Source organism: Hypomesus nipponensis, chromosome 15 (assembly GCF_054491055.1).
Source record: "Hypomesus nipponensis isolate SF chromosome 15, ASM5449105v1, whole genome shotgun sequence".
Classification (NCBI taxonomy): domain Eukaryota; kingdom Metazoa; phylum Chordata; class Actinopteri; order Osmeriformes; family Osmeridae; genus Hypomesus; species Hypomesus nipponensis.
In genome coordinates this window covers 4,953,356-4,976,509 of record NC_140375.1, presented here as the reverse complement: position 1 = coordinate 4,976,509, position 23,154 = coordinate 4,953,356, and the positions used below count along the sequence as shown (strand labels likewise).

At 41.6% G+C, this 23,154-nt stretch overlaps 3 protein-coding genes across 5 annotated transcripts; 2 read left to right on the top strand and 1 right to left on the bottom strand.

Annotated features, from left to right (window-relative positions):
- Window positions 1-1,717: 1,717 nt before the first annotated feature.
- gdpd1 (glycerophosphodiester phosphodiesterase domain containing 1) lies at window positions 1,718-6,280 on the bottom strand. Its single transcript, XM_084675192.1, has 11 exons — window positions 6,155-6,280; window positions 5,757-5,902; window positions 5,607-5,649; window positions 5,081-5,216; window positions 4,923-4,968; window positions 4,643-4,764; window positions 4,428-4,517; window positions 4,189-4,322; window positions 3,409-3,468; window positions 3,157-3,208; window positions 1,718-3,068 (listed from the first exon to the last, which is right to left on the bottom strand). The coding sequence occupies exons 2-11, from the start codon at window positions 5,890-5,892 to the stop codon at window positions 2,940-2,942; spliced, it is 948 nt and encodes a 315-aa protein (XP_084531318.1). The 5' UTR covers window positions 5,893-5,902; window positions 6,155-6,280; the 3' UTR covers window positions 1,718-2,939.
- Window positions 6,281-6,368: 88 nt separating this feature from the next.
- LOC146257123 (transmembrane protein 120A-A-like) lies at window positions 6,369-9,901 on the top strand. The gene is made up of 12 exons (XM_084674183.1): window positions 6,369-6,749; window positions 6,860-6,978; window positions 7,077-7,190; window positions 7,404-7,463; window positions 7,679-7,774; window positions 7,884-7,973; window positions 8,138-8,203; window positions 8,340-8,401; window positions 8,521-8,613; window positions 8,702-8,766; window positions 8,982-9,050; window positions 9,398-9,901. Exons 1-12 carry the CDS (start codon window positions 6,684-6,686, stop codon window positions 9,512-9,514), a joined length of 1,017 nt encoding a protein of 338 aa, XP_084530309.1. The 5' UTR covers window positions 6,369-6,683; the 3' UTR covers window positions 9,515-9,901.
- Window positions 9,902-10,342: 441 nt separating this feature from the next.
- On the top strand, window positions 10,343-22,885 carry porb (P450 (cytochrome) oxidoreductase b). 3 transcript variants are annotated; one of them, XM_084674751.1, is made up of 16 exons: window positions 10,343-10,513; window positions 11,672-11,858; window positions 15,968-16,016; window positions 16,150-16,278; window positions 16,470-16,619; window positions 18,355-18,479; window positions 18,604-18,693; window positions 18,805-18,903; window positions 19,323-19,439; window positions 19,570-19,688; window positions 19,837-20,018; window positions 20,104-20,253; window positions 20,366-20,633; window positions 20,864-21,009; window positions 21,144-21,229; window positions 21,312-22,885. In XM_084674751.1, the coding sequence occupies exons 2-16, from the start codon at window positions 11,686-11,688 to the stop codon at window positions 21,454-21,456; spliced, it is 2,028 nt and encodes a 675-aa protein (XP_084530877.1). In that variant the 5' UTR covers window positions 10,343-10,513; window positions 11,672-11,685; the 3' UTR covers window positions 21,457-22,885. The 3 variants fall into 3 exon arrangements, with proteins under 3 accessions (XP_084530877.1, XP_084530878.1, XP_084530879.1); XM_084674752.1 differs by lacking the exon at window positions 10,343-10,513 and adding an exon at window positions 11,491-11,587; XM_084674753.1 differs by lacking the exons at window positions 10,343-10,513; window positions 11,672-11,858 and adding an exon at window positions 13,875-14,055.
- The last annotated feature ends 269 nt before the right edge of the window (window positions 22,886-23,154 follow it).

Below are 23,154 nucleotides of genomic sequence, written 5' to 3'. Positions count from 1 at the left end.
AGACCTGTTTGCATGTGGCTTGCTCTGGCCTCTCACAAACCATGCTTTTGATTTGGTCCACTACAATTTTTGGAAAACAAATCAACTGTCCCTATAGGGCTTTTTGCCCCTACTGTGATGTTCACTACTTACTGAACTGGATTTGGCTTACAAAATGTAATTGACAGCTTTATGGAATACAACAGATTAAGTAAAAACCACTGCCTAAATAATGTACACATGTGAACGCTTGACTTTTAAACATAATGCATAACAAGTGTCGTTGAAAGGGATTCCCCCTGATATCAACCACCACTTGTTCACACTAGCATGACTGTATGACTGCACATGCATGTTAGTGGTATGTAAGTGAGACATGTTTATTTTGGGCGTGTGTGTAGCAGCACACATGAATTAGGTCACTAACAGAAGTAGGCACCCTCTCTGGGCCAGATGTTCAGACACTACAGAACACAGATGGTGGGGTTGCCACTAACCCAAACACACAGAAACCAGACCTTATAATACTTTTACTGTGGGATTTGGGAATTATTTGAATGCAGTTGATCAAAGCAAAAAGTATCACGATTGTAATAATGATATGACGTAACGGTGCCTCAGCCCTGTCTACATGGTCATATGATTCAGTATTGATTTCAGATCCAACAGATTAGACATTGACGCACGCAGAACCGTGATGGTCCCCTGAATCTATGCTGCATATGGCGCAGGATCACGCCACGCTTTAAGAAGGGTGTCTAATAACAAACCTGCTCTGCAGCAGACCTCGCCATCACATTTCCAAAACAATAACAACCAGCCAGTAGCCTCTGTTTAAAACCACCTGGACGAGACATTAAACCGACCAAATACTGTAGTTTATAACAGAGCCTTGCAAGGCAGCAGTTACATGAGTTGTTTGACAAGAACTGTTAAAAACAATTAAGTTGACAAGAAATTTCAGATATATCAGTTTTACCTTTGAAAAAAAGAAAAATACGTTCTTCAGGAAGAAAAGTAGCTTTTTACTCGTGAGAACGCCAATTCTAAATCCTGCGATGCATTTTCCTCCAGAAGAATTGTCTACTGCGCCCTGGCAAGTCGTGCAGACGTAATGTTTTGAAGTGCTTTACCCAAACAGGTTTGATGAAAGGGCTCTGAATCACACTGTACTTGTACGGGACAAATTGACAGCTGTGTCCACCAACCATCAAAGCGATAAGGCATAGCAACACAACGCCATTGGCTGTAATTAGACATAGTCATCAAACAAGCAAACGCACAATAGGTGCCTGGAAATTTATGAAAGGACATCTTGCGTGAATCATTTCATTTGGAGAAATATTTTGTTGTAATCAGTTGAATGAACTGCAGATGGCTGCCTATGACGTCTTAACACTAACTGTAAACTGTATCAGCTTAACATTCACTCACCATCCTACACATAGCCTATTTATAATGTAGCCACAAGCATCAGTATTTTTATAATGTTAAGTGTTTTCCTAACAAGTCAATCCAAAATGTATATTTTAAGAACGAAGTGCGTAATTTACAACTCTGCACATGTCATGTCTCACACACAAGCTCTGGTTCTCTGAACGTGGTCAACAGCGCCATCTCGTATCAACTGCATCCATTACGAAGCGTGACTTTCCCGCCACAGAGACCTTCTGTAACAATACTTTTGCTACATATATAAAATAAAACACGGTTTAAAGAATGACATGGTGGCTTTCTCTCATAACACTACAGCATTTTATTGGTGTGAATCAAAGAGAACACAAACTGAATTCCAATGTGGCAAATATTCAGTGAAACACCAAGGCAAGGTCTGAATGTTAACTTACAAACGAATTACACCCAGAAAAGCTATACAACACCCAGAAAAGTACAATGTCCACAATCTATTCAATCACAATTTTTCTTTTTACAAAAGCTAAAACTTGCACTCTTCATACATAAATACAAAAATAATTCAGTGTTCAACATAACAGGTGATGTTCTGTCATTGCAAATGTATCAGTTGGCAACCAATCAATCATACATCAATTAGAGCAATGACACCCTCTGCTGTGATAGACTATTTTGGTCCTATCCAGATAAGTGCTACACATTGTCAGGAAAACAAATTATAGTTACAGAACAATAAAATGTATCACACTTCAGAAGAGAAGTATTTGGTTCTTCCTCCTAGAACATCATATCACTTTGAAGGCCTATTACAGAGATAGGATTAAGGATGTCTGATCAATCTAAACAAATGTTCCTGTAGACAATGGTAGCTGCTTGCACCTGTAACTTGAGTATTAGAATGTGTCCCTCTGTTTCTCTAGAATAGTCTTTTACAATCAATTGTTAGGTGTTTAATTGTTATGTGCCATAACCAACTTGGATGCAGTCTATTCTCATAATTAATAAAAAATACCCACACTTCAAGAATTGAATTTATAATGCAACAAATGTAAATTAAAATCGTGTATTTATGTACATTTATGTAATATATGTTCATTAATTGATTGACTCCACCTTTGTATCTCTGTCGGTTCATAACCCATAGATTAAGATCAACGGTTAAACTGGACCCTGTTGAAGGAGGCCAATAACAAATGATGAAGATACTGATTGTTTCACCACTGTCCTGTCCTGTTTGTGTGATTTCCAGTAATACTGCACTAAAGTTGGCCATTACAATATCCAACAAAACATTACTTTGGTCAGTCACTATGAGTCAATCATTAGCAGAGCTAAAAGCTAGTGTCTGAGGGTGCTTCAGATGTGCTGTGTCTATACTGGCCCAACTCTGATAGAGGATGGCTCAAGATAACGTGTTCTGAAGGTACACATCACCTGAAATACCAGGCTGGAGATCCTGCAGTACTGGAGCAGCTGGGCTGCCCTGGCAGCAGAGTCTCTGTTAGGGGTGGAGGGGATTGAGGATAGGCCTACGGGAGTTTGGCAGGTCACTTTGCAATGGCATTTTTGTCCATGAAGTCTTTCAGCTTTGTGGGGAAGTCGGTCATTACCCCTGTGGCACCCAAGTCGAATGCCCTCTTGAAGTCCTCCTCGTCATTCAACACCCACACATACACCTGCAAGTACAGCCACTGGTTACTTACAAAGCAGAGAAACAACAAAGGAGACACTCAGGTGCACCAGGGCTGGCAGCAGGGGGCCCACCTGTATTCCTCTTGCTGTTAGGTGGTCAAACAGAGCTTTCCTCATCAGCAAGCTGCAAGGGGAATAAACATTAAATCAAATAATTCACATTGACTACCAATGCGCCTGACACATTTTTTTTAACATGACTATAATATTGTCTAACAGTAGCTATACTTGTAAATATGCAAAAATGGTTGCACAAATGCAATAACTTAGCAATGAAGTGGATGTTTGAAAGTGTTGGAGAGCGTGGGAGAGATGCCTACGTACGTATCAGCCAGCCAGATAATGACACGCTTGCTCCTTGAAAGTCTGTCACTGTCCTTCAGTCTGGGAAACAGAAAAACAAGCTTCAGACATCTGGACGTTGAGTTATTACAAAGGTTAATACCTTTTAATCACAAGACTTCTAAATCTTGTTGAATACATAATTATTCAAACACTGCAGATATGACATGAGAAGGTAGCCTAATTATATATGTATTTATAAATTATAACAATAATAAATGAGCCCATGCATAATTCTGCTTCGTGAACTGGTTCCTAAAAAGCACACCACTGTCCTGGTGACCTATTGTGCATATTCTTTACGGCAGTTATGTCCAGAAATTACTTTTCAAACAACAGCCTGTTCAAAATCACAAAGCTGAACAAAGCACTGAGCCGACAGACAGAGAGAGACAATGAGATACCAGTATTTCTGTCAGGTGTTGTAAAATAGCACAGTACTACCAAAGTTAATTATGGCTCTAATTATGGGCTCTGATTATTTGTTTAAAAAAACAAACAGATTTTGATTATCCATCAAATGAATAGAAAGGAAAATATTGTTAAATAGCAGGTAGATTGTATCTAAAATCAACATTTACAGTGTGGTTTAATTTAAAACCACAGTGTTCTCTGCTCTCCACTTCACTTTTAAAGGACACCTCAAACAAATGACAGTCGCCTGCTGCTTAGCTCTGAGCAGTATGCTGATTCAACTCCATACATGCAGACACGCATGGAGGTGTGTGTGTGTGTAGTTTATTTATGTAATCACATCCATACTTGGTGATGATGGAAGGCATAGGGATCTCCAGAAACTGCTCCTTGAGGGGAACGAAGGGCAGGAGGCCCGCGTAGAAGAGGCCAAGGAGCATAAACACTCTAGGCAGGCTGAACAGCACTGGAATACGGGGGTTCTACACCAGTGGCACGACACATGACAAAATATATTAAGGAGCCAAACTACAAAGGAAGGTATTGCTTGTTCAAATGAATGATTCTTGCTGATTGCCTTTGTTTACCTCTTTGTAACACTTCCTCACTATCTGGTTCCTGGCATTGCCCCATACGGTCAGATGCTCCCGGTTATACTGAACAACCAGCTCTGACACCTGCAGCAACAACACATACATTTTCATTAGGAATGGTTCAAACACTGATCCTGACATTACAGATAGCCATAACGGCCACCTGACTCTGACTGCTATTCAAGGCTGTAGATAAAGTGCCTTCACACCTTCTTGATCAGCGTGTCGTTGTTGACCTTGATGTCGATGTTGACAGGCGTGTTGGGAAAGGCCTCAAACACATCTCTGAGGAGGGGGATGCGCTTGTCATTTCCTCCCTCACAGAAACACTCTGCATACACAGGGGGTCAAGGATGCAGGCCCGCAAGAACGTCACAAATAGTTTAATCATGAATACACGGATCGCGACCAATGACAATCATTGTGTGGAATTAGTGGGAAATTGTGTGGAAGTATGAACTTCTACATCAATACTGTACTGATACACACCCTTTTGGAAAGTTACACCAAGCTGGCCCAGATAAGGAGGAAGCTCCTGCAACACACGGATGATTTTGACAAATAACAGAAGCTGAGTATTTTGGAATTGTCCACACAAGGGGGTGGAGGGGTTTGCAGGGGGCATCAGTCAACCTGGACATACTCACAGCAAATGTCACATCTGAGATGCAGGCGTTTATGCCTGTGGACCTCCTCAGATCAGCGTCGTGCAACACCACCACCTGGTCATCCCTGGTCAGGTGGCAGTCCAGCTCCAGCATGTCTGTTCCAACATCTACAGCACTGCACATAATAGAAACACTACCTCACTGCACACAATAGAAACACTACAGCACTGCACATAATAGAAACACTACCTCACTGCACATAATAGAAACACTACAGCACTGCACATAATAGAAACACTACCTCACTGCACATAATAGAAACACTACAGCACTGCACATAATAGAAACACTACAGCACTGCACATAATAGAAACACGTCCATCCATGCATTGTACAGAAAACATGTAGTCCTACTGTACTGTACTATTTAAAGGTCCATGGCAAAATTACAGACGTTAGCAATGATGTTTACAATGATCCACATTAAAATAACCACATTTGAGTGGACAATGACGGTTTTAAAAACTGTGTGTGAAAAACATTCAGGAGGATAGACTGAACTCACTGCTTGAAAGCTGCCATGGTGTTCTCTAAGTTTTCGCCAGCCCCTGCAATCCCAGATATTACAACAGTCAGTCTCACTTGAGTAATGTCTGTGCACATTTTTGGTTCTCACAAAATAATGTTTGGTGTCATCTTGTCTCTCTCTACTCACCTCCACGGTGTGATATGTGTCTACTTAGGAACGGCTGCCTTTTCCTCAGGTGCAGAAGGGATGGACATTTGAGCAGCAACACAGAGGTGACCACATATCCAGTGACCGTAGACACAAGGTAAACTGCAGCAGACATCTCTGTTGTCCTACAGTATGACAGGATTAACAGGACAGCAACTCAAAATCATACACTTTACTCTAGTGCTAGCACTATATTACTACAGTAGTATTTCTAGATATGCTGGACAAGCCATTTTTTTTAACAACCCCTTTCAGTACTACTGTAGACTACCTAGAGCTAGTACTGGCAAACACGTTAGTCTAACTAGCTAGCTTACCTAAGTAAACATAAGCGTAGCAAGCCAAGTCTATGAGCCTGGACAAAGACATTAACAAACCGTTTACAAAAGGTTGTCTTTCCGATGGTAAGTTATTCAAGTGTTCAATCCAGTGATTGTCAGTGGTTTTGACATTACCGACTGTCAAGGAAGCTCAGTATTTACAGCAGTCACGAAACATCGCGCATGCGCAATACAGGCTACAGAGGCGCGTCAGTGGCATACTGAGTCATTTTTGCCATTTAGCGTTTGCTCACCAAACAGAGTCGCTTATGAAATATTTACTTTAATCTAACACTATCATACAAGAGGATCAATAGAGTTTGTTCAGTGTTGAAACCCAAGTGATCAATCCAGGATTGTGATGTGTTAAATGATAGCGTGAACAATGTCCAGTTTGAAATCATCAAACCCAGTTTGTCAAAGTTCAGAATAGTCATAAACCACCTGTGGATGTGCACACCCTAGGAACTAACAATGCACTTTAACCTAATCGGTTTTCACGTTCCTAACAGGTTGGAGAACAGAACAACACTCATCTACTTTGGTGAATTGAGAATAGGTGGAAAAATAAAATTATTTCAGAAATATGTCAAGTCTAACTGAAGCCCTCGATGAATGGAATGCCCTCGACGAAGAGTATCAGCAAATTCAGGTTAGACTTTGTGTATTTGTGTATTAGAATTGTAAATAATTGAAAGGTACACTATTACAATAAAGTCCTGTTTAATTTTGACGAAAAACAACACGATTTTTACTTTCTAGGAGACACATCGGTTGTACTTGCAGAAACTAGATGAAGTATCTAAGCTGCAAAGCAATGTCTCTTCTTCTATTGCACGTCAGAAGAAAAGACTAAAGGAATTGTCTTGGTTAATGAAAAAGTAAGTGACCACACACTCACAGACAAGTCATCACAGAAACCCATTTAATTTAATATAACCTGTTTTCAAGACCTAGTAATACATTTGTTGTCAAACAGATGTAAAGGACTGAGTGAAGACGAGATAGAAACTTTCGATGGAATCAAGGACAATATCAAAGCCAGACCCAACATTTTCTTTGAGATGGAGGCTTTCCTTCCAAAGAAGAATGGGTACGAACGTCACAACGTTATGCCCTTGCTTTCCTTTGCTCTTCACAGCTTAGCTTTCTATCTATCAATGAGCTAAATGCCTGTTTTTCCTGACAATGTTTTTAAAATGTATTTTTTCCTTGAAAAGGAAGTATTACTTCCTTCATTATGTGTAGACCATAAAGGATGCACTTATGTTTATATATTTGTTCATTCACATCTCCTATATTGCAGGCTGTATCTAAATCTTGTTCTGGGGAACGTTAATGTTACTCTTCTGAGCAAGCAATTAAAGTAAGTAGCTACAATTCAAATAGAAAAGACAATAGGCAATTGCATATAAAAATAATAATTATATATATATATATACATATATATATATAAATACATACATACAAAACATGCTCCCATACCACTCTAGAATGTGAAAAGCCCCTATTAGATGGATCTGATCTCATTGAACAATTGAAAATATGTTGATAACATGTTTATAACATATTTCTCCTCAGATATGCTTACAAAGATGAATATGAAAAGTTTAAGTTGTGTCTCACAATGATTCTGCTACTCTTCTCCGTCATATGCACTTTCTTTGTAAATTACCGGTAAGTGTATTCATTCGAGAATCCTTTTTCACTTATAGCATTTCCTTTTACATCCAGCTCTGCCTTTCTATGCTGTTCTGTAATATGTTGGTGTGGTCCTTGTGTGTAGGTTTGTTGATGCTATCCTGAACTTCTTGTTGGTCTGGTACTACTGCACCTTGACCATCCGTGAGAGCATCCTGATCAGCAATGGCTCCAGGTCCTTTTTCTGGGTTGGGATTCACATAAGCCACATCAATATGAGCTTTTAGAATGTTTCACTGCAAAATTAAAGAGTACCTTGTTGCAACACAGCTCTTTCACTTTGCTCCATCGTGGTCATGATCCCCTTTTGTAAATGACTAGGCCTCCTTATTATTTCAGAATCAAAGGCTGGTGGGTTTTCCATCATTATGTCTCTGCCTTCCTCTCTGGAGTCATGTTGACATGGTGAGTACCAGTGCTGACAGGTCGGCATACGGGTCCTTAGTCAAGCAAGGATATTGTACAATGCAAACTGTTGACAGTGATGGCAAACGCAAACCTTTCCGATGGTAGCATTACATCCAAACCTTCTCACTTTTAGGCCTGATGGCGTCTTGTACCACACCTTCAGAAACCTGTTCCTTGCCTACTCCTTGTATCAAAGTAAGTTATTAAACAACATAGAAATAGGAATACAAACACTGAGGAAAACGTTATACTTGAATCAAATGTCAGCGTTGAAAGATTTATCCTGTGAGGGAATGTGTTTGCTTGCATTGAAGGTTTTGTACAGTGTCTGCAGTGCTATTATCAGAGTGGCTGTCTGTACAGATTAAGAGCCCTCGGAGAGAGACACAACATGGACCTGACTGTGGGTGAGTCAAACATACAAGCCGTATGCTTGACAAGTATTTTTACGTTTAGAATTGGATTTTTTACTTCTTCTATCGTCCGGTCTTTCAGAGGGGTTTCAGTCTTGGATGTGGAGAGGGCTGACATTTCTTCTTCCCTTCCTGTTTTTTGGTCATGTGAGTACAGTACAGCTCTGTCAGGGTCATGCTTTCCAGCTCACACCACTTACACAATTGGTCACATTTGTTGAATGTGCTTAGTCTTCAATTATGGGTTATCATTTTGCTTCGTCATGTTTTGATGAATCATGGACTTTTTTTTTAATTCATTAATCTGCATGTATGTGAACAACAGGCAAGATTTTAACTGCACTACATTATCTGTGTTACAGTTCTGGCAGCTCTACAATGGGCTTGTCCTGTTCAGAATGGCCCAGCTCCCAGACTGTAAAGAGTGGCAGGTCAGTGTGCCCTAGCCCTGCTCCCCCAAAAGACCTCTTATAAAACCCAGATGTTATTCAGATGATAATTGAAGAGGGTCCAACATCCACGTGATGTCCCCAGGGTACCGGAATAAGTTAACCAGTGATGTAGTCTATCACGAAGTAGTGGCATGCGATATAATTGCTAAGCCCCCGTCCTCAAAAGTTGTCCATGTATCATTGGACATTTAGTAGTGGGAAATTCCCGTGGGCATATGGTGCATGCCTGGATATCACATAGACTACACTGATGGTGTTTACAATGTAGAGAGCTAGTGCTTTGTTTAGAGATACCTTCAAATCTCAATGTCATGTCCCGGCTCCAGGTTTGGACATGTGGTGTCTGCTTCTTGGTCCTCTTCATGGGGAACTTCTTCACAACAGTGGCCGTCGTCCGCCAGAAGTTAAAGAGCAAGAGCCAGATCAAGTCCAAGAGTCAGTAATGTAGAAAGGAAGGATGAAAGGAATGATGTTGGCACATGGTCAAATAAAAAAGTGTCCCTTTTACAACCATGTCCAAGTCTAGCTTGTTGGTGTCTACAAAAGTTTGACATTTTAGCAATGATTCTTTTTTTTCTACAGCAGTTTACTCATTCAATGTTTTGATTGCCACCTTAGATTTATGGATGGAGAAATTGAATGATTCATTGATGGTGACATTGTCATTGAAGAAAGTTTTGTAATACATTAATTAAATAATGACAATAAAACAGTTTTAATTGTGATCATTTGAATACAGTAGTAGTTATGGAGCAATATTTTCATGTTTAAAATGTACTCTTTACAGTGATAAAGTACGTTGTAATTAGATATAGGTCACGAGACATGTTTGTAGGTTTACGTGAACAATGAACACAATAAAAGATGAACACAAGTCTACTCATTTAAAATATGATATAATCTCTGTCGTAGACACTGTACCATCCAATTATTTATGATGTAGCCTATATAGTATTGAGTTACAAGAAAGAGACCTGAAGACTCTCTTGTTCAAAGTATAAAATAAATATTTAGTGGGTTAATTGTTAACTGCTAAAAGCTTCAAATCTGGAAAATGTGCACAAGAATACTCAATGTAACTGAAGGTTGTCTTAGGAACATGCAGTTCTTTTTAAAGTGTGCATTACATAACATTGACCCGTGGCCTGGTGCACTCTGATTTATTGGTCCTTATGTATGCTAACGTCATTAAGTAATTCTTGGGCGAGTCCATTTGTGGAATGTGTCCAAGCTAGCATTTGATCTTATTACTTTGTCAGACATGCTGTAAGCATGAGTTTACACAACTCTCAGTGCAAACTCGTCGATTGACAGAATCTGACCGTCACTTAGTTTTGAGTAATAACTACAAACACCCCTTCTGGGGAGAGGTTTGGTTTAGTCTACAGTCTGGTAAAGTTTCCTCATTGACTGGCGTTCTTTAGCTTGACAGTGCCTATAAGGTAAGAAACTAAAAGTTACTTAGCCTAACGTTTTTGTCAAACCAATATATACTGTTTTTTTTACCATGATGTTCAATTTGGTAAATTTACTACCTGCCGTAAATTGTACACGTGTTTGCAATCGATCAAAATTATTCAAAATCTATTATCAAACTTTGTGTGGCTATTTAGGCATACTAGTAGTACGTTGTAATTCAAGCTACTAGTTTATCGGCCATCTAGCTAGCTAACATACCTAGCTAGGCAGATGGGATACCCAGTTAGCTACTTAGCTAGCTAGCTAGCTAGCTACCAAGTACCATGTTTTGGTCGTGAACAACAAAATACTTTATTTGTCTTTATTTGCTGGCAGTAGTTTTTCTAAGTTACTCTTATAAGATCAAGCACAGCTTTTAAATAACTAGGTACTTTTAAGTTACATGGTGAACTTCCTTGACATTTGTTGGGGCAAACATGAATAGGGCATGTGTACGGCAAACATGACAAATGTACTCAATTCCTACATTTTATGACCACCTACACAGCATATAATATATACTTGTATGAGTGGTAGCCTATCATTGATTGCACTCGTATTGTGTCGATTGTAAAATAACCGATAGCATGTAAAAGTGAATTATACATTTCAGCATACATATGCAGCACTGTCATGAAGTACTGATATAATGTGCCTAACACTATAAAAGATTAATCGCCATTTCTTATTCCCAGATCAGTAGTTTATGTTCTTTTTCTGTTACACTTGGTTTAGCCAGAATCAACAAACCCCTGATCTAAAAGTGGTTTAACCTACTCACTTCGATAACGACTCTTCAGTTGTTATGTCTCATCTTGCTCAGCTAATTTAACCCATTGGGAATACTGAGACATTTCTATTGGATGTAGTTAGCAAGGATACCAAGAAAAATATTAGCCGAGACATGGAAACCGTGCACACATTTTTTAATCCTTGTGTATTCCACCTGTTTGTATTCCCAGAAAGGAAGGTTTAGGACCACTGCGTAATGCATGCATCCAACATGTCATAGGGATTGGCTGGAACACGATATCTACATTGATTAACATGATGAGAGGGTAGTTAAATACTAGCTGGATTGAGGATTCTAAGCATTCGGATGTGCTGTCATATAAACCAAGTGTTTCCCCTTGTCCCTGCAGCCCTGAGCGTGAACATGGCAGACACTGAGCCAGAGATCCTCCAGCCCCCGGAGCCTGCAGAAGAGGAGCCCTTCCTCAGTAATCTGGACCTCTTCCTCTTCACCCTCATCGCTGGCCTCGTCATTTACTGGTTCATGTCCCGCAAGAAGGCCGAACCCATCCCAGAGTTTAAGAAGCTTGATACACCGTGAGTCGCTCTTTGTGAAGCTCACTTCTGACACGTTGGCCCTGGAGGCAAGCCTCAATACGTGATGTATTCTGTTCATTCTATGACAGCACTATCGTTTTCTATGGAACTGTGGCTTACTGATCACAGGACTATACTGGGGATTACACTATAATTTCAGTGATTGGAAAAGCACAAAGTCGACAGTAATCTGATATTAACACTGTGAACTGATAATATTGTTGCTCATCATATCACTTAGGATTCTTTACAATGTTTCTCATAAAATCTATGTAGTTAAACAACAACAGAGTTACAGAAAAGCCTGTGTTGAAGAGCAGCAACGAGAAGAAAATAGAAAATCCACTCAAATTATAAAATTATTTTACATTGCATTTACATTGTCATTTAGCAGATGCTAAGAGCAACTTACAGTAAGTACAGGGACATTCCCCCAAGGCAAGTAGGTAGGGTGAAGTGCCTTGCCCAGGGACACGTCATTTTTCACGGCCGGGAATCAAACCGGCAACCTTCTGATCGGTAGCCCGATTCCTTAACCGCTCAGCCATCTGACCATTAGGTTATGTAAAGGTAGGCTTAGGGTTGTCAAATGACATCTCAGAACCAGATATGTTATGTTTGCTTTCATAGGGTCGTGCACATCGTGCAAGTTGGAGGGCACTCTCGGGTGTATGGAAGTTCAAGTTGAATGTTCCAGCCTGCAGTGACCTTTGTTTACTCTCGTGTCGACCTGTTTCAGTGTGAGTGGCTTTTGCTCCAGTGTTAAAGTGCTGCTCCTAACCCTGTTAATCAGTTCTTATCAGTTTGGAGATTGTCTGGCTTCTCCTCCAGCCCAGCAAACTTATAAACCTATTGGCTGTGTCCAAACTGATCAGCCCACGACCCCAAGAACTGTGATCAATGGACACTCGAGCCGTGCTCTCTCATTGGCTGAGGAGTTAGCGGGGGGCAGAGTGAGGGGTGTCAGTGTTGGGTGGGATGCATTTATGCAGATCATACTTTTGAATAAATCAACACAATTCTTCCGGGGATCACGAACTCAGAGAGAGGGATGAGTATGGTGTGTGTGGGGGTTCGTGCTCTGGGGCAGAAGAGGGATTTACAAGTTATGGGGTTCATGGGAACATGTCACATGAAAGTCTGTAACATTCTTATTCTGCTCTTCAGATACCTCACTCTAAAAACAGCAAGAGTCGTGATTGGCTGGATTGATTTGACAAAACAGTCTGCCTGATTAATCTCCAGGAAGTACCATACTAGTTCCACCCTCCCCCCGATATGTGCTCAGGTTACCTAACGGGTTGTGAAGGGGGCGTGTCCATGCCTCTCCTGTGCTTGCTTGTGTTGTGGGTCCAGACCCATTTGAAAGTTCCCTGGAGAGCTAGTGAGTGGGCCGAGCAACGTCTCACTGTGGACGCTCACAGGGGCGAGCCAAGCAGAACCACAATGAGTCCTCTCTCTTTATCCGCTCTTAGTTGTTTGCTTTTGTTCCCCCCCCCCTTTTGTCCAACTTTGACTGTGCTGCTCTGGGAAGGGGCATTTTGCAAGTTTTATGATAAATGAGGTTGCTATTAGCGAGCACATTCCGTCTCCCCCAGATGGATGGCGGGAGGGACACGGGGGGAGGGGGGGGGTGGGGGGTGGGGGGGTAAAACACCTATTCACCATACTCCCTCTTGAATGGGCCACAGACTGGTAAAGAAGTAGTTAGTTCTAGAAGTAGTTTTCTTGTGCCTGGCACTTTTTGGGATTGAAAAGAGAACTGGATGGGGGATGGCAAAGGCATGCCTTAGCTTTCACAAGTTAGAGTGTTTCAGTGTGTGTGTGTGTGTGTGTGTGTGTGTGTGTGTGCGCACAGGTTTTTATGAGAAAGGCTGTTTCCCACCATTGTGTCTTTGGTTGTTGCCAAACGTGTGTGTGTGTGTGTGTGGGGGGGGGGGGGGGGGTGGAGAATGTTGTGAAGAACAGATGCTGTTCATTTCCGAGGCAGTCTGTGTGAGAACTGCGTGTGGTGGCTGGGATTGCGGGAGCGCTCTGGGCGACTCCAGTGCATCTAGTGGAGCAGAAGGCCCGCATCTTCTGTGTGTGGAGGTCCTGTGAGGCAGCAGCGGCCTGGCTGCTTGGTGGGCCAGGCGCCCAGGAGCGTGATGGGCTGTGCCTTTCCTCTTCCTGAGGACCGCAGGGCTGCTGCAGAGAGGTCGGTATCTTCAGAACTTCACACCTTCAAGACCTTGTTGTGTTTTACACACAGTGTTTTTAAAGGGATTTTATTTATTAGACCGTGTTCATGAAGTGCTTGATTTATAGTTTGAAGTTTCATGTTTAAAAGCCTATTGTAACAGTTAGCCCTACATGTACTGGTACATTTCAAATCTAAACTTAGGATAAACTTTGATTGCCTGACAGCAACTTATTGATCAGTTGTGGGTTTACTACACAGACTTCTGTCTCCCCGCTTGTGAATTCAGAGAATATGCCAAAGAGCCCCTTTTATGGTTGTGGTCATGAAAGAAAACTGGGCCCAATCTGGCCCAGCCCTGTTCAGCCTGGTTGGAATTATCCCCTGTGTTGATTTTGTGTTTTAGTAAATGGAATGAATGCAGTGAATTGAGTATAAACATTAAGGTTTTGAACACTGGGGGTGATATAGATGAATTACGTCAGTAAATGGTTCATATGGTCTAATGTCTAAAACAATTTGGGTTCGGTTGTGTAACGCTTCACTCTTGGCATACAGCCAGAGCTGGTCAGCTGTCCACCATTTGTGTTCGCCGTGAAGCTTCATTCTTCTTTTCTTTGCATATGCCTTACCAAAAAAATGACATTATATTCCTTGGACCGTGTCATGGTTTGTGTGAATAGAAATCTGTGTTTTTGCCCAATAGAGGTTAGTCACCCTCTGCTCAGAGAGCTCAGGCTGGATCCTGATTCATACTTAAGGGTGTATGTGGTTAGATGGGGGATGGGGGAATTTATGAACAGTGTTTGGCCTTGCTGAGTACCCTTGACTTCAGCAGCACAAGGAGATGGGCCACACTATCTGTTTATTCTCCAGTCCCCCTCTGGCAACTAGAGAGCATGTGCCATCGAAAGCACATCGTGTTGATGAGCTTGAGAAAAAAGCTTGTGTGTTTTTGAGCAAATGTAATTTAATTGCTGTTTCTTGTTTTGCATGTTGCAAATTATTGGTAGTTAGTGCACTTTGTTTCATGCAGTGGTATATATTTCAGAGTGATTTAAATGTATTCTACTTAAACAGAAGGTGCTTTCTCTTGTACATTTCCCCATTTAGTCATTTGTGTAGCTAGCTAGCTAATGTTAGCTGGTGAAAGCCAGACTATACTGTGGTGGCTAATGCAATGTGATGATGGATGTAGTTCTAATGCTAACCCCATGGTCTTACCTCTCGGATGATGACCTTCATATGACAGGAAACCTCTCCTTGACTTTTTGCAGTGATGTGAGGAAGTGGAGTATGTGCCAGTTGTGAAATCCACAGAAATGTTATGCGCTGTAGCATGATGAGTCATGTTGTGTTTGAAACATGCTAGTTCCAGTGCCCCATGGGCTGAACACAAGGCTGCAAACCTGTTTATTTATTTGTCGCACAATCAACACTACATGTCCTTGGGTCCTCAGCCATACACCTGCCACATTTCAACTTCATACAGTGCCCTGTTCTCTGGATAATTGTGCCACGGGCACACACACAGATTCCTGGCATTAAGGTTCAACTAGTGCAGTGTCTGTGATGCAGCTTGGGATTAAAATCATTCGTTGGTTGATTTGATATTACTCAATTGGATTTGTTTGCACTGGTACAACCTTTTCACTTTGATTCGAGATATTACTTGCACATCCACATAGATTACCAGTAAACTTGGAGTGATATCCTGAACAAAATGGAGTGATACTGAAAATCAAGTTTCTACTTTATATTGCCTTGCCTTCACATGTGGCACTGCACGTCCTTGGGTCCTGATTAAGACACTGGCCAATGTTTTACTCTCTATACGGTGCCCGGTTCTATTGATAATCGAGCCACAAGCAGAGATTCCTGGAATTATAGATTGATTAGGGTATAATTTTGATGTCCTTTTTTCTTTCAGGGCACCAACGGCGCGAGAGACCAGTTTTATTGAAAAAATGAAGAAGACGGTGAGTGTTGGATTTTCTTAAAGGTGTCAATTAAAGAAGCTGTCTGTTACTGGGATGGCAGGCAATGGGCGAACAGTAGAGTTCTCCGCTAGTTACAGTTTTAGTGATGGGACTGGTGTTCTCTCCCCTCCAGGGCAGGAACATTGTGGTCTTTTATGGCTCACAAACAGGTACAGGAGAGGAGTTTGCCAACAGGCTGACCAAAGATGCCCAGCGCTATGGCATGAAGGGCATGGCTGCTGACCCAGAAGAATATGACATGGTAACCTATGCATCAACAAGTACCAACCTTTAGGAAAACATCTAAACCATTGTGCAGTACGATGATGCAGTGTCCACAAATATGAGCATCACTGCATCTGCAGTATTCTTGTGGACTTCATGTGGACATTAATATTAGTCCCCTAATCTGAAACTATACTGGACTTTTGCTGGCATGTATCCCTTGTCTAGTCTGAACTGTCCCGACTGTGTGAGATTGAAAACTCCATGGCTATCTTCTGCATGGCCACGTATGGAGAAGGTGACCCCACAGACAACGCTCAAGACTTCTATGATTGGCTGCAGGAGGCTGACGATTCACTGAATGGAGTTAACTACACTGTAAGTAACTTCAGGTCCATCAGCCTTCATTTACTCCTGATTTAATCTATACTCTTGAGTTACACTGGTTCGTCTACATTTTGTTACTCCAGGTTCATCGACTGTACCCTGAGTTACTCCAGGTTCATCTATTATACCCTGCGTTACTCCAGGTTCATCTACTATACCCTGAGTTACTCTAGGTTCATCTATTATACCCTGCGTTACTCCAGGTTCATCTACTATAACCTGAGTTACTCTAGGTTCATCTATTATACCCTGCGTTACTCCAGGTTCATCTACTATACCCTGAGTTACTCTACATTCATCTACTATACCCTGAGTTACTCCAGGTTCATCTACTATACCCTGAGTTACTCCAGGTTCATCTACTATAACCTGAGTTACTCCAGGTTCATCTACTATACCCTGAGTTACTCTACGTTCATCTATTATACCCTGCGTTACTCCAGGTTCATCTACTATAACCTGAGTTACTCCAGGTTCATCTACTATACCCTGAGTTACTCTACATTCATCTACTATACCCTCAGTTACGCTACATTCATCTACTATACCCTGAGTTACTCCAGGTTCATCTACTATACCCTGAGTTACTCCAGGTTCATCTACTATAACCTGAGTTACTCCAGGTTCATCTACTATACCCTGAGTTACTCCAGGTTCATCTACTATACCCTGAGTTACTCCAGGTTCATCTACTATACCCTGAGTTACTCCAGGTTCATCTACTATACCCTGAGTTACTCCAGGTTCATCTACTATACCCTGAGTTACTCCAGGTTCATCTACTATACCCTGAGTTACTCTACATTCATCTACTATACCCTGAGTTACTCCAGGTTCATCTACTATACCCTGAGTTACTCCAGGTTCATCTACTATACCCTGAGTTACTCTACATTCATCTACTATACCCTGAGTTACTCCAGGTTCATCTACTATACCCTGAGTTACTCCAGGTTCATCTACTATACCCTGAGTTACTCTACGTTCATCTATTATACCCTGCGTTACTCCAGGTTCATCTACTATAACCTGAGTTACTCCAGGTTCATCTACTATAACCTGAGTTACTCCAGGTTCATCTACTATACCCTGAGTTACTCCAGGTTCATCTACTATACCCTGAGTTACTCCAGGTTCATATACTATACCCTGAGTTACTCAAGGTTTTATTTAATATACCCTTTATAGGAAGTCCATCTACTCTTTGTTACTTTGCAATTTTGTATCCATTTTTTATTATAAAGGTAAGGCCAGCCCATGCCGCAACCTGTTTGGGTGTTACCATTCCTTTTTAATTATTTTTGAGCTTTCAAGACCAATCATTTAAATGCTGTTTAATAAATAGGTTCTTATGAGCAAGTTGGAGATAAGTGATCCAGGAAGTTCTAAAATGAGCTGTTGCTGTAGCTGTTGCATGGTTGAGTGTATTAGTTAGATTGAACTCAAACGCACGTGTGTGCTGTTCAAGCTTGATTTGCTCGGTGATGAGGCTCTTTGTACCTGTGTACAGTATTTCTATTTTGGTTGTGGTCAGTTTAGCCATTGTTCTTATGCTCCAGACTGAATCACAGTGAATAAGACAAGATCTTTGCTCTGCCAGCAAGACTTGGTCATTGTATACTCGTATAGCATCAGTGTGTCTCGGTGTGTGTGTGTGTGTGTGTGTGTCGAGGTGTTGTGGATCTGGACTATGTGATAAGTGTGTGTTGCTGTGGTCTGGCTTTAGGTGTTCGCCCTGGGAAACAAGACCTATGAACATTACAATGCCATGGGGAAGTACGTGGACAAGCGCATGGAAGAGCTGGGAGCCCAGAGGGTCTTTGACCTGGGGATGGGAGACGACGATGGCAAGTGAGTTACTCGTCGTTCCCCGGTGTCACTAATGTGGCCTTAAGAGGGTCCTGCCTCCGTTTCCTCAGCTACTCAGTCCTACTTCCTACAAACACATCACACTCATCCACTTTGTTGCCTTCAGCCTGGAGGAGGACTTTGTCTCTTGGAGGGAGCAGTTCTGGCCAGCCATGTGCGAGCATTTCGGAGTGGAGGCTTCAGGAGATGACTCGAGGTGCCTCGGCCTGTCTACTGTCTCGCTACACCATCTGTCGTTTATCTTCTCATATGACCTCATGGCAAAACATTATCATTTGAAGGCTAATTAATCTGTGTGTGTGTCCAGCATTCGCCAGTATGAGTTGAAGGAGCACCATGACATCAACATGAACAAAGTGTACAGTGGAGAGATGGGCCGGCTGAAGAGCTTTGAGGTCCAGAAACCGTGAGTAGACCTCAGTCTGTAGACCTCAGTCTGTGGACCTCATTCATATTGGAAAGATGAGGCACGTGTTCTGATTTCCGCCGTTCTCGTGCAGAAGGATACATTTTTAGATCTTGTTGCTCATTTTCTTCTAAATCTCATTCAAATTACATCCGTTTTTTCCACGTTCACAAAACAGTACATATCCATATGTATTCCTGTGTGTTTTGTATTCCTCCTTTGTTATTTCTGTCTGTTAGTTCTTAGAAGTGTATCATTATCAGTGTGTATATATCCAGCTATGTGGGTGCCCTCCTCTTAAAGTGCTCCTGCCTCCTAGTGGAGAAAGAAGCATTTTGTTTTTCTACCTTCCTTCATCGTGCAAATACAGAAAATGTACTATTAAAATGATGTTTTGAAACTGTATCATTCTTTCCCAGACCTTTTGATGCTAAGAACCCTTTCCTGGCCCCTGTCATCGTCAACCGCAAGCTCAACAAATCAGGCGACAGACATCTTATGCACATTGAACTAGACATTACAGGCTCCAAAATTAGGTAAGAGTGGGCATAGCCACAAGAATAGGTTATACATTTGCAAAGTCTTAAAACAATTATCCCTTAAGATTGAAGTAAGAACATATTCCGTTGTGGACATATCCGTTTTGACTTGATTCTCTGACCCCAGGTATGAGTCTGGCGACCATGTGGCTGTTTTCCCCACCAATGACACAGCAATTGTGAACAAGCTCGGAGAAATCCTTGGAGTAGACCTTGATCTGGTTATCTCCCTAAACAACCTTGATGGTATGTCATTAACAGACACACCACCTTGACTTCTAGTCCATCAAACACATCAGAGCGTTCCTCATGACAAATCTGTGTGCGTTGTCATTTCCTTGTATGGTCACTGACTGACCTGAATGTTAACCAATGGGATTATCTTATGTTTCAGAGGAGTCCAATAAAAAGCACCCGTTCCCCTGTCCTACCACCTACCGTACTGCCCTGACCCACTACCTGGATATCACCAACCCCCCTCGCACCAATGTACTGTATGAGCTGGCCCAGTACGCCTCTGACCCTAAGGACCAGGAGAACATGCGCAAGATGGCCTCCTCTGCCGCTGAGGGCAAGGTGTGTAGAAAGTCCACTTCCCAAATGCCCTTTGAGTCATTCCGTAACAAATATTTACTTACAACCCAGTGTTATACGTGTTTAGGGTTTGTACCAGAATTGGGTGCTTGATGCCAGTAGGAACATCTTGGCCATTCTTGAGGACCTTCCATCCTTGCGCCCGCCCATCGACCACCTGTGTGAGCTCATGCCCCGCCTGCAGGCGCGCTACTACTCCATAGCCTCCTCCGCCAAGGTCTATACTCCTTTGTGACTTCCAAACACAAAAGCAATGCGTGTGTATTGTTACAATGGTATGAAAGCTGACCATGTTGTACAGTGATGACTTCCCTTTCCTCCTCTGGTAGGTGCACCCCAACAGCATCCACATCTGCGCTGTGGTGTTGGAGTACACCACCAAGACTGGCCGCCTCAACAAGGGAGTAGCCACCAATTGGCTTAAGAATAAACTGGTTACTGATAACGGACATAAATCCACCGTGCCAATGTACATCCGCAAGTCCCAGTTCCGCCTGCCTTTCAAAGCCAGCAACCCAGTTGTTATGGTCGGCCCTGGAACCGGCATCGCTCCCTTCATGGGCTTCATCCAAGAGCGAGGCTGGTTGATAGAACAAGGTTTGTAGCGACAGTGTCATATAAATAAAAACGGCTAACTTTGCTAATTATTCACATAGAAATCTATAAGACTGTTAGAACTGTGCACTTTTAGTCTTTTATTCTAATTTAAGTCCGGTTTTGATGACCTGCCTGTGTTTTAATCTCAAAATTAAACATGCAGAACATCTTCAGTCGTGAAGCGACAGTCCTCACAAGCAAACTTGTGGTCTTCTTGATTGTTCCTGCAGGAAAGGAGTTGGGCGAGACGGTGTTGTACTTCGGCTGCAGGCACAAGAATGAGGACTACATCTACCAGGAGGAACTGGAGGAGGCTGAAAAGACTGGCGTGCTGTCCCAGCTTCACATTGCCTTCTCTCGGGACCAGGAGCAAAAGGTGTGGCTAGGGCTCCTCCCCTGCGGTTGGAAGGCAAAAGGTTTAGGGTTGTGCATGTGATGGCTGGTACTGGGAGGATGTGCAAAATATGTGTGTTGTGCATAGTGATGATACGCCTCCTATGTATTGTTCAGGTATATGTGCAGCATCTCATAAGGAACAACAAGGAGAACCTCTGGAAGCTGATACACACCGACAATGCTCATATCTACATCTGTGGGTAAGTAAGGCTCCTCTACAAAGTTAACAATGCTACTCGTGCTGCAGCAGAAGCCAGATGATAATGTATATCTCGTGTCCAGGGATGCGCGGAACATGGCCAGGGATGTGCAGACGGCCTTCTGTGAAATGGCAGAGGAGCTGGGCGGCATGACGCACGCTCAGGCCACTGACTACGTCAAGAAACTGATGACCAAGGGACGGTATTCTCAGGACGTCTGGAGTTAAAAGATCTCAACTCCAACCACTGATCTGGACTTCCTCTGTTGTTTGTGTCAGGACTGATGGGAACTGCAGTCAAGGTCTTCGGTGTTTGAGTCACAGTGTATGCAGGTTTTTGTTTCTGCCCAGACATACAGCAACTCTAGAGTTTACCTTACATCCTTACAACTCATCGTTATGATATTGAAGATATGATCGATTTGTTGATGCTTGGCTGAAATGAGGGGGTGACTACTCTGTTTTCCAGGTCAAGGGATGGTCACTTAAGTTAACAATGGAGTTACTACTAGTTGTTACCATGCAAAGTAGAAACATACATACATACATACATACATACATACATACAGACAGAAATGCAATACAAATATGCTTATTTTCAAATGCAATCTTTTGAATGGTAGTCAATGTAAGTCAGCTGTCAGAATTCATTTCTGCCTTTATATTTGTACACATTCAAAGTGAGGATTCTATTCTCTGATAAGAAAGGAAAGCGTGGTCATGTTATCCAGTAGCTGTATATATATTTGTACAGTGCAAAGTGAAGGTTAGTATAATAAAGAGTTGTACGTTTGTCACTCGGATGGGTCTTTTAACAGGAGAGTAGTGTATCAAATGCATTGTGTTTTAGTTTTTTTACAAAAAGTAAAATGGAAATTCTTTTATTTGTTCAATGGTAACTTCATCTTATTAACAATGTGTTGACTGACCATGTGTGAAAAGCTCAAGTAGTTTATGCATTGAAATAAGTGCTGTACATTTCTGATCATTCAAAAAACTGAAAAACACAAGACATTATGTGGCAAATCAGTGCTGAAGCCCTTTATTAAAGATAGAAGGTATGATATAATTTTATGGAGTTTGGGTATTATCTGCAACATCTCAGATCCAGTTTACAAAAAAGATTTGGTAACATGGATGTACGCTGAAATCATGCAAGCCTTCCCCTGTACTTTGAATGGTGAGGCGTACCGACAACTGGTTGTGGCATCATAAGGGTTATCATTTCATGTTCTTATATTTGTACTATTGCACACTAATCACTGTTGTTTGTCTATATTTCACATGTTTGTGGTCATGAAATGTGAAAGATGCTGCCCATCAAATCGTCACATTTTGGCCATATCTACATGTTTTATCTGTTTCTTGTTTTGAATGTGAAATACCCTTCGTTCATTTGATTTAGGTCCTAACTTTCTTTTCTTTTTTTTACTGGGACCACAGTACCTATAAGGGGAACCTACTCATTAGGCTGGTAAAGCCTGGTACCTTCTGTTGATTTTCTGGTGCCTTTTGTTTCAGGGTTGGAGTAAGCACGTTCTATCTAGACATTTTCTCTGTTCCCTAAATATTTCTAATATATTGTAGTGTGTATAACTGAAAGTCATTTAGGTATTCATTTTTAACAAATCAATTAAAATAACGGTTTAATAAACAATTCATGTTTCTGTGTTTCATTTTCTCCCAAAACGGCCATGTCAACCTTTAACATTATAGATGAGTTGAAAGACGTTTCCAAAGATCGCAGGAAATGAAGTATTTAGGCCATGCTAGAAATTATAGAAATACATGTATACACCGCTTTCTGCAACCTAATTTTTAATTGACAGAAATGTAAAGTATTAACATTTGAAACAGCATTACTGGTATCTGCTATGGTCTCAAGATTTCCGGAAGTAATGGGTCATCATTTTTTTATTCCGTGAA

Excerpts from the sequence above, each read along its gene's own strand:
- gdpd1 (XM_084675192.1), bottom strand. The coding sequence starts at position 5,892 with ATGTCTGCTGCAGTTTACCTTGTGTCTACGGTCACTGGATATGTGGTC. Across the intron at positions 4,969-5,080 it reads TCTCAGATGTGACATTTGCT|GAGCTTCCTCCTTATCTGGG; the intron begins GTGAGTATGTCC and ends CGTGTGTTGCAG. Across the intron at positions 4,323-4,427 it reads TGAGGAAGTGTTACAAAGAG|AACCCCCGTATTCCAGTGCT; the intron begins GTAAACAAAGGC and ends CCACTGGTGTAG.
- porb (XM_084674751.1), top strand. The coding sequence starts at position 11,686 with ATGGCAGACACTGAGCCAGAGATCCTCCAGCCCCCGGAGCCTGCAGAA. Across the intron at positions 16,017-16,149 it reads TTGAAAAAATGAAGAAGACG|GGCAGGAACATTGTGGTCTT; the intron begins GTGAGTGTTGGA and ends TCTCCCCTCCAG. Across the intron at positions 21,010-21,143 it reads CTCGGGACCAGGAGCAAAAG|GTATATGTGCAGCATCTCAT; the intron begins GTGTGGCTAGGG and ends TGTATTGTTCAG.
- LOC146257123 (XM_084674183.1), top strand. The coding sequence starts at position 6,684 with ATGTCAAGTCTAACTGAAGCCCTCGATGAATGGAATGCCCTCGACGAA. Across the intron at positions 6,750-6,859 it reads AAGAGTATCAGCAAATTCAG|GAGACACATCGGTTGTACTT; the intron begins GTTAGACTTTGT and ends TTTACTTTCTAG. Across the intron at positions 8,204-8,339 it reads TCTGGAGTCATGTTGACATG|GCCTGATGGCGTCTTGTACC; the intron begins GTGAGTACCAGT and ends TCTCACTTTTAG.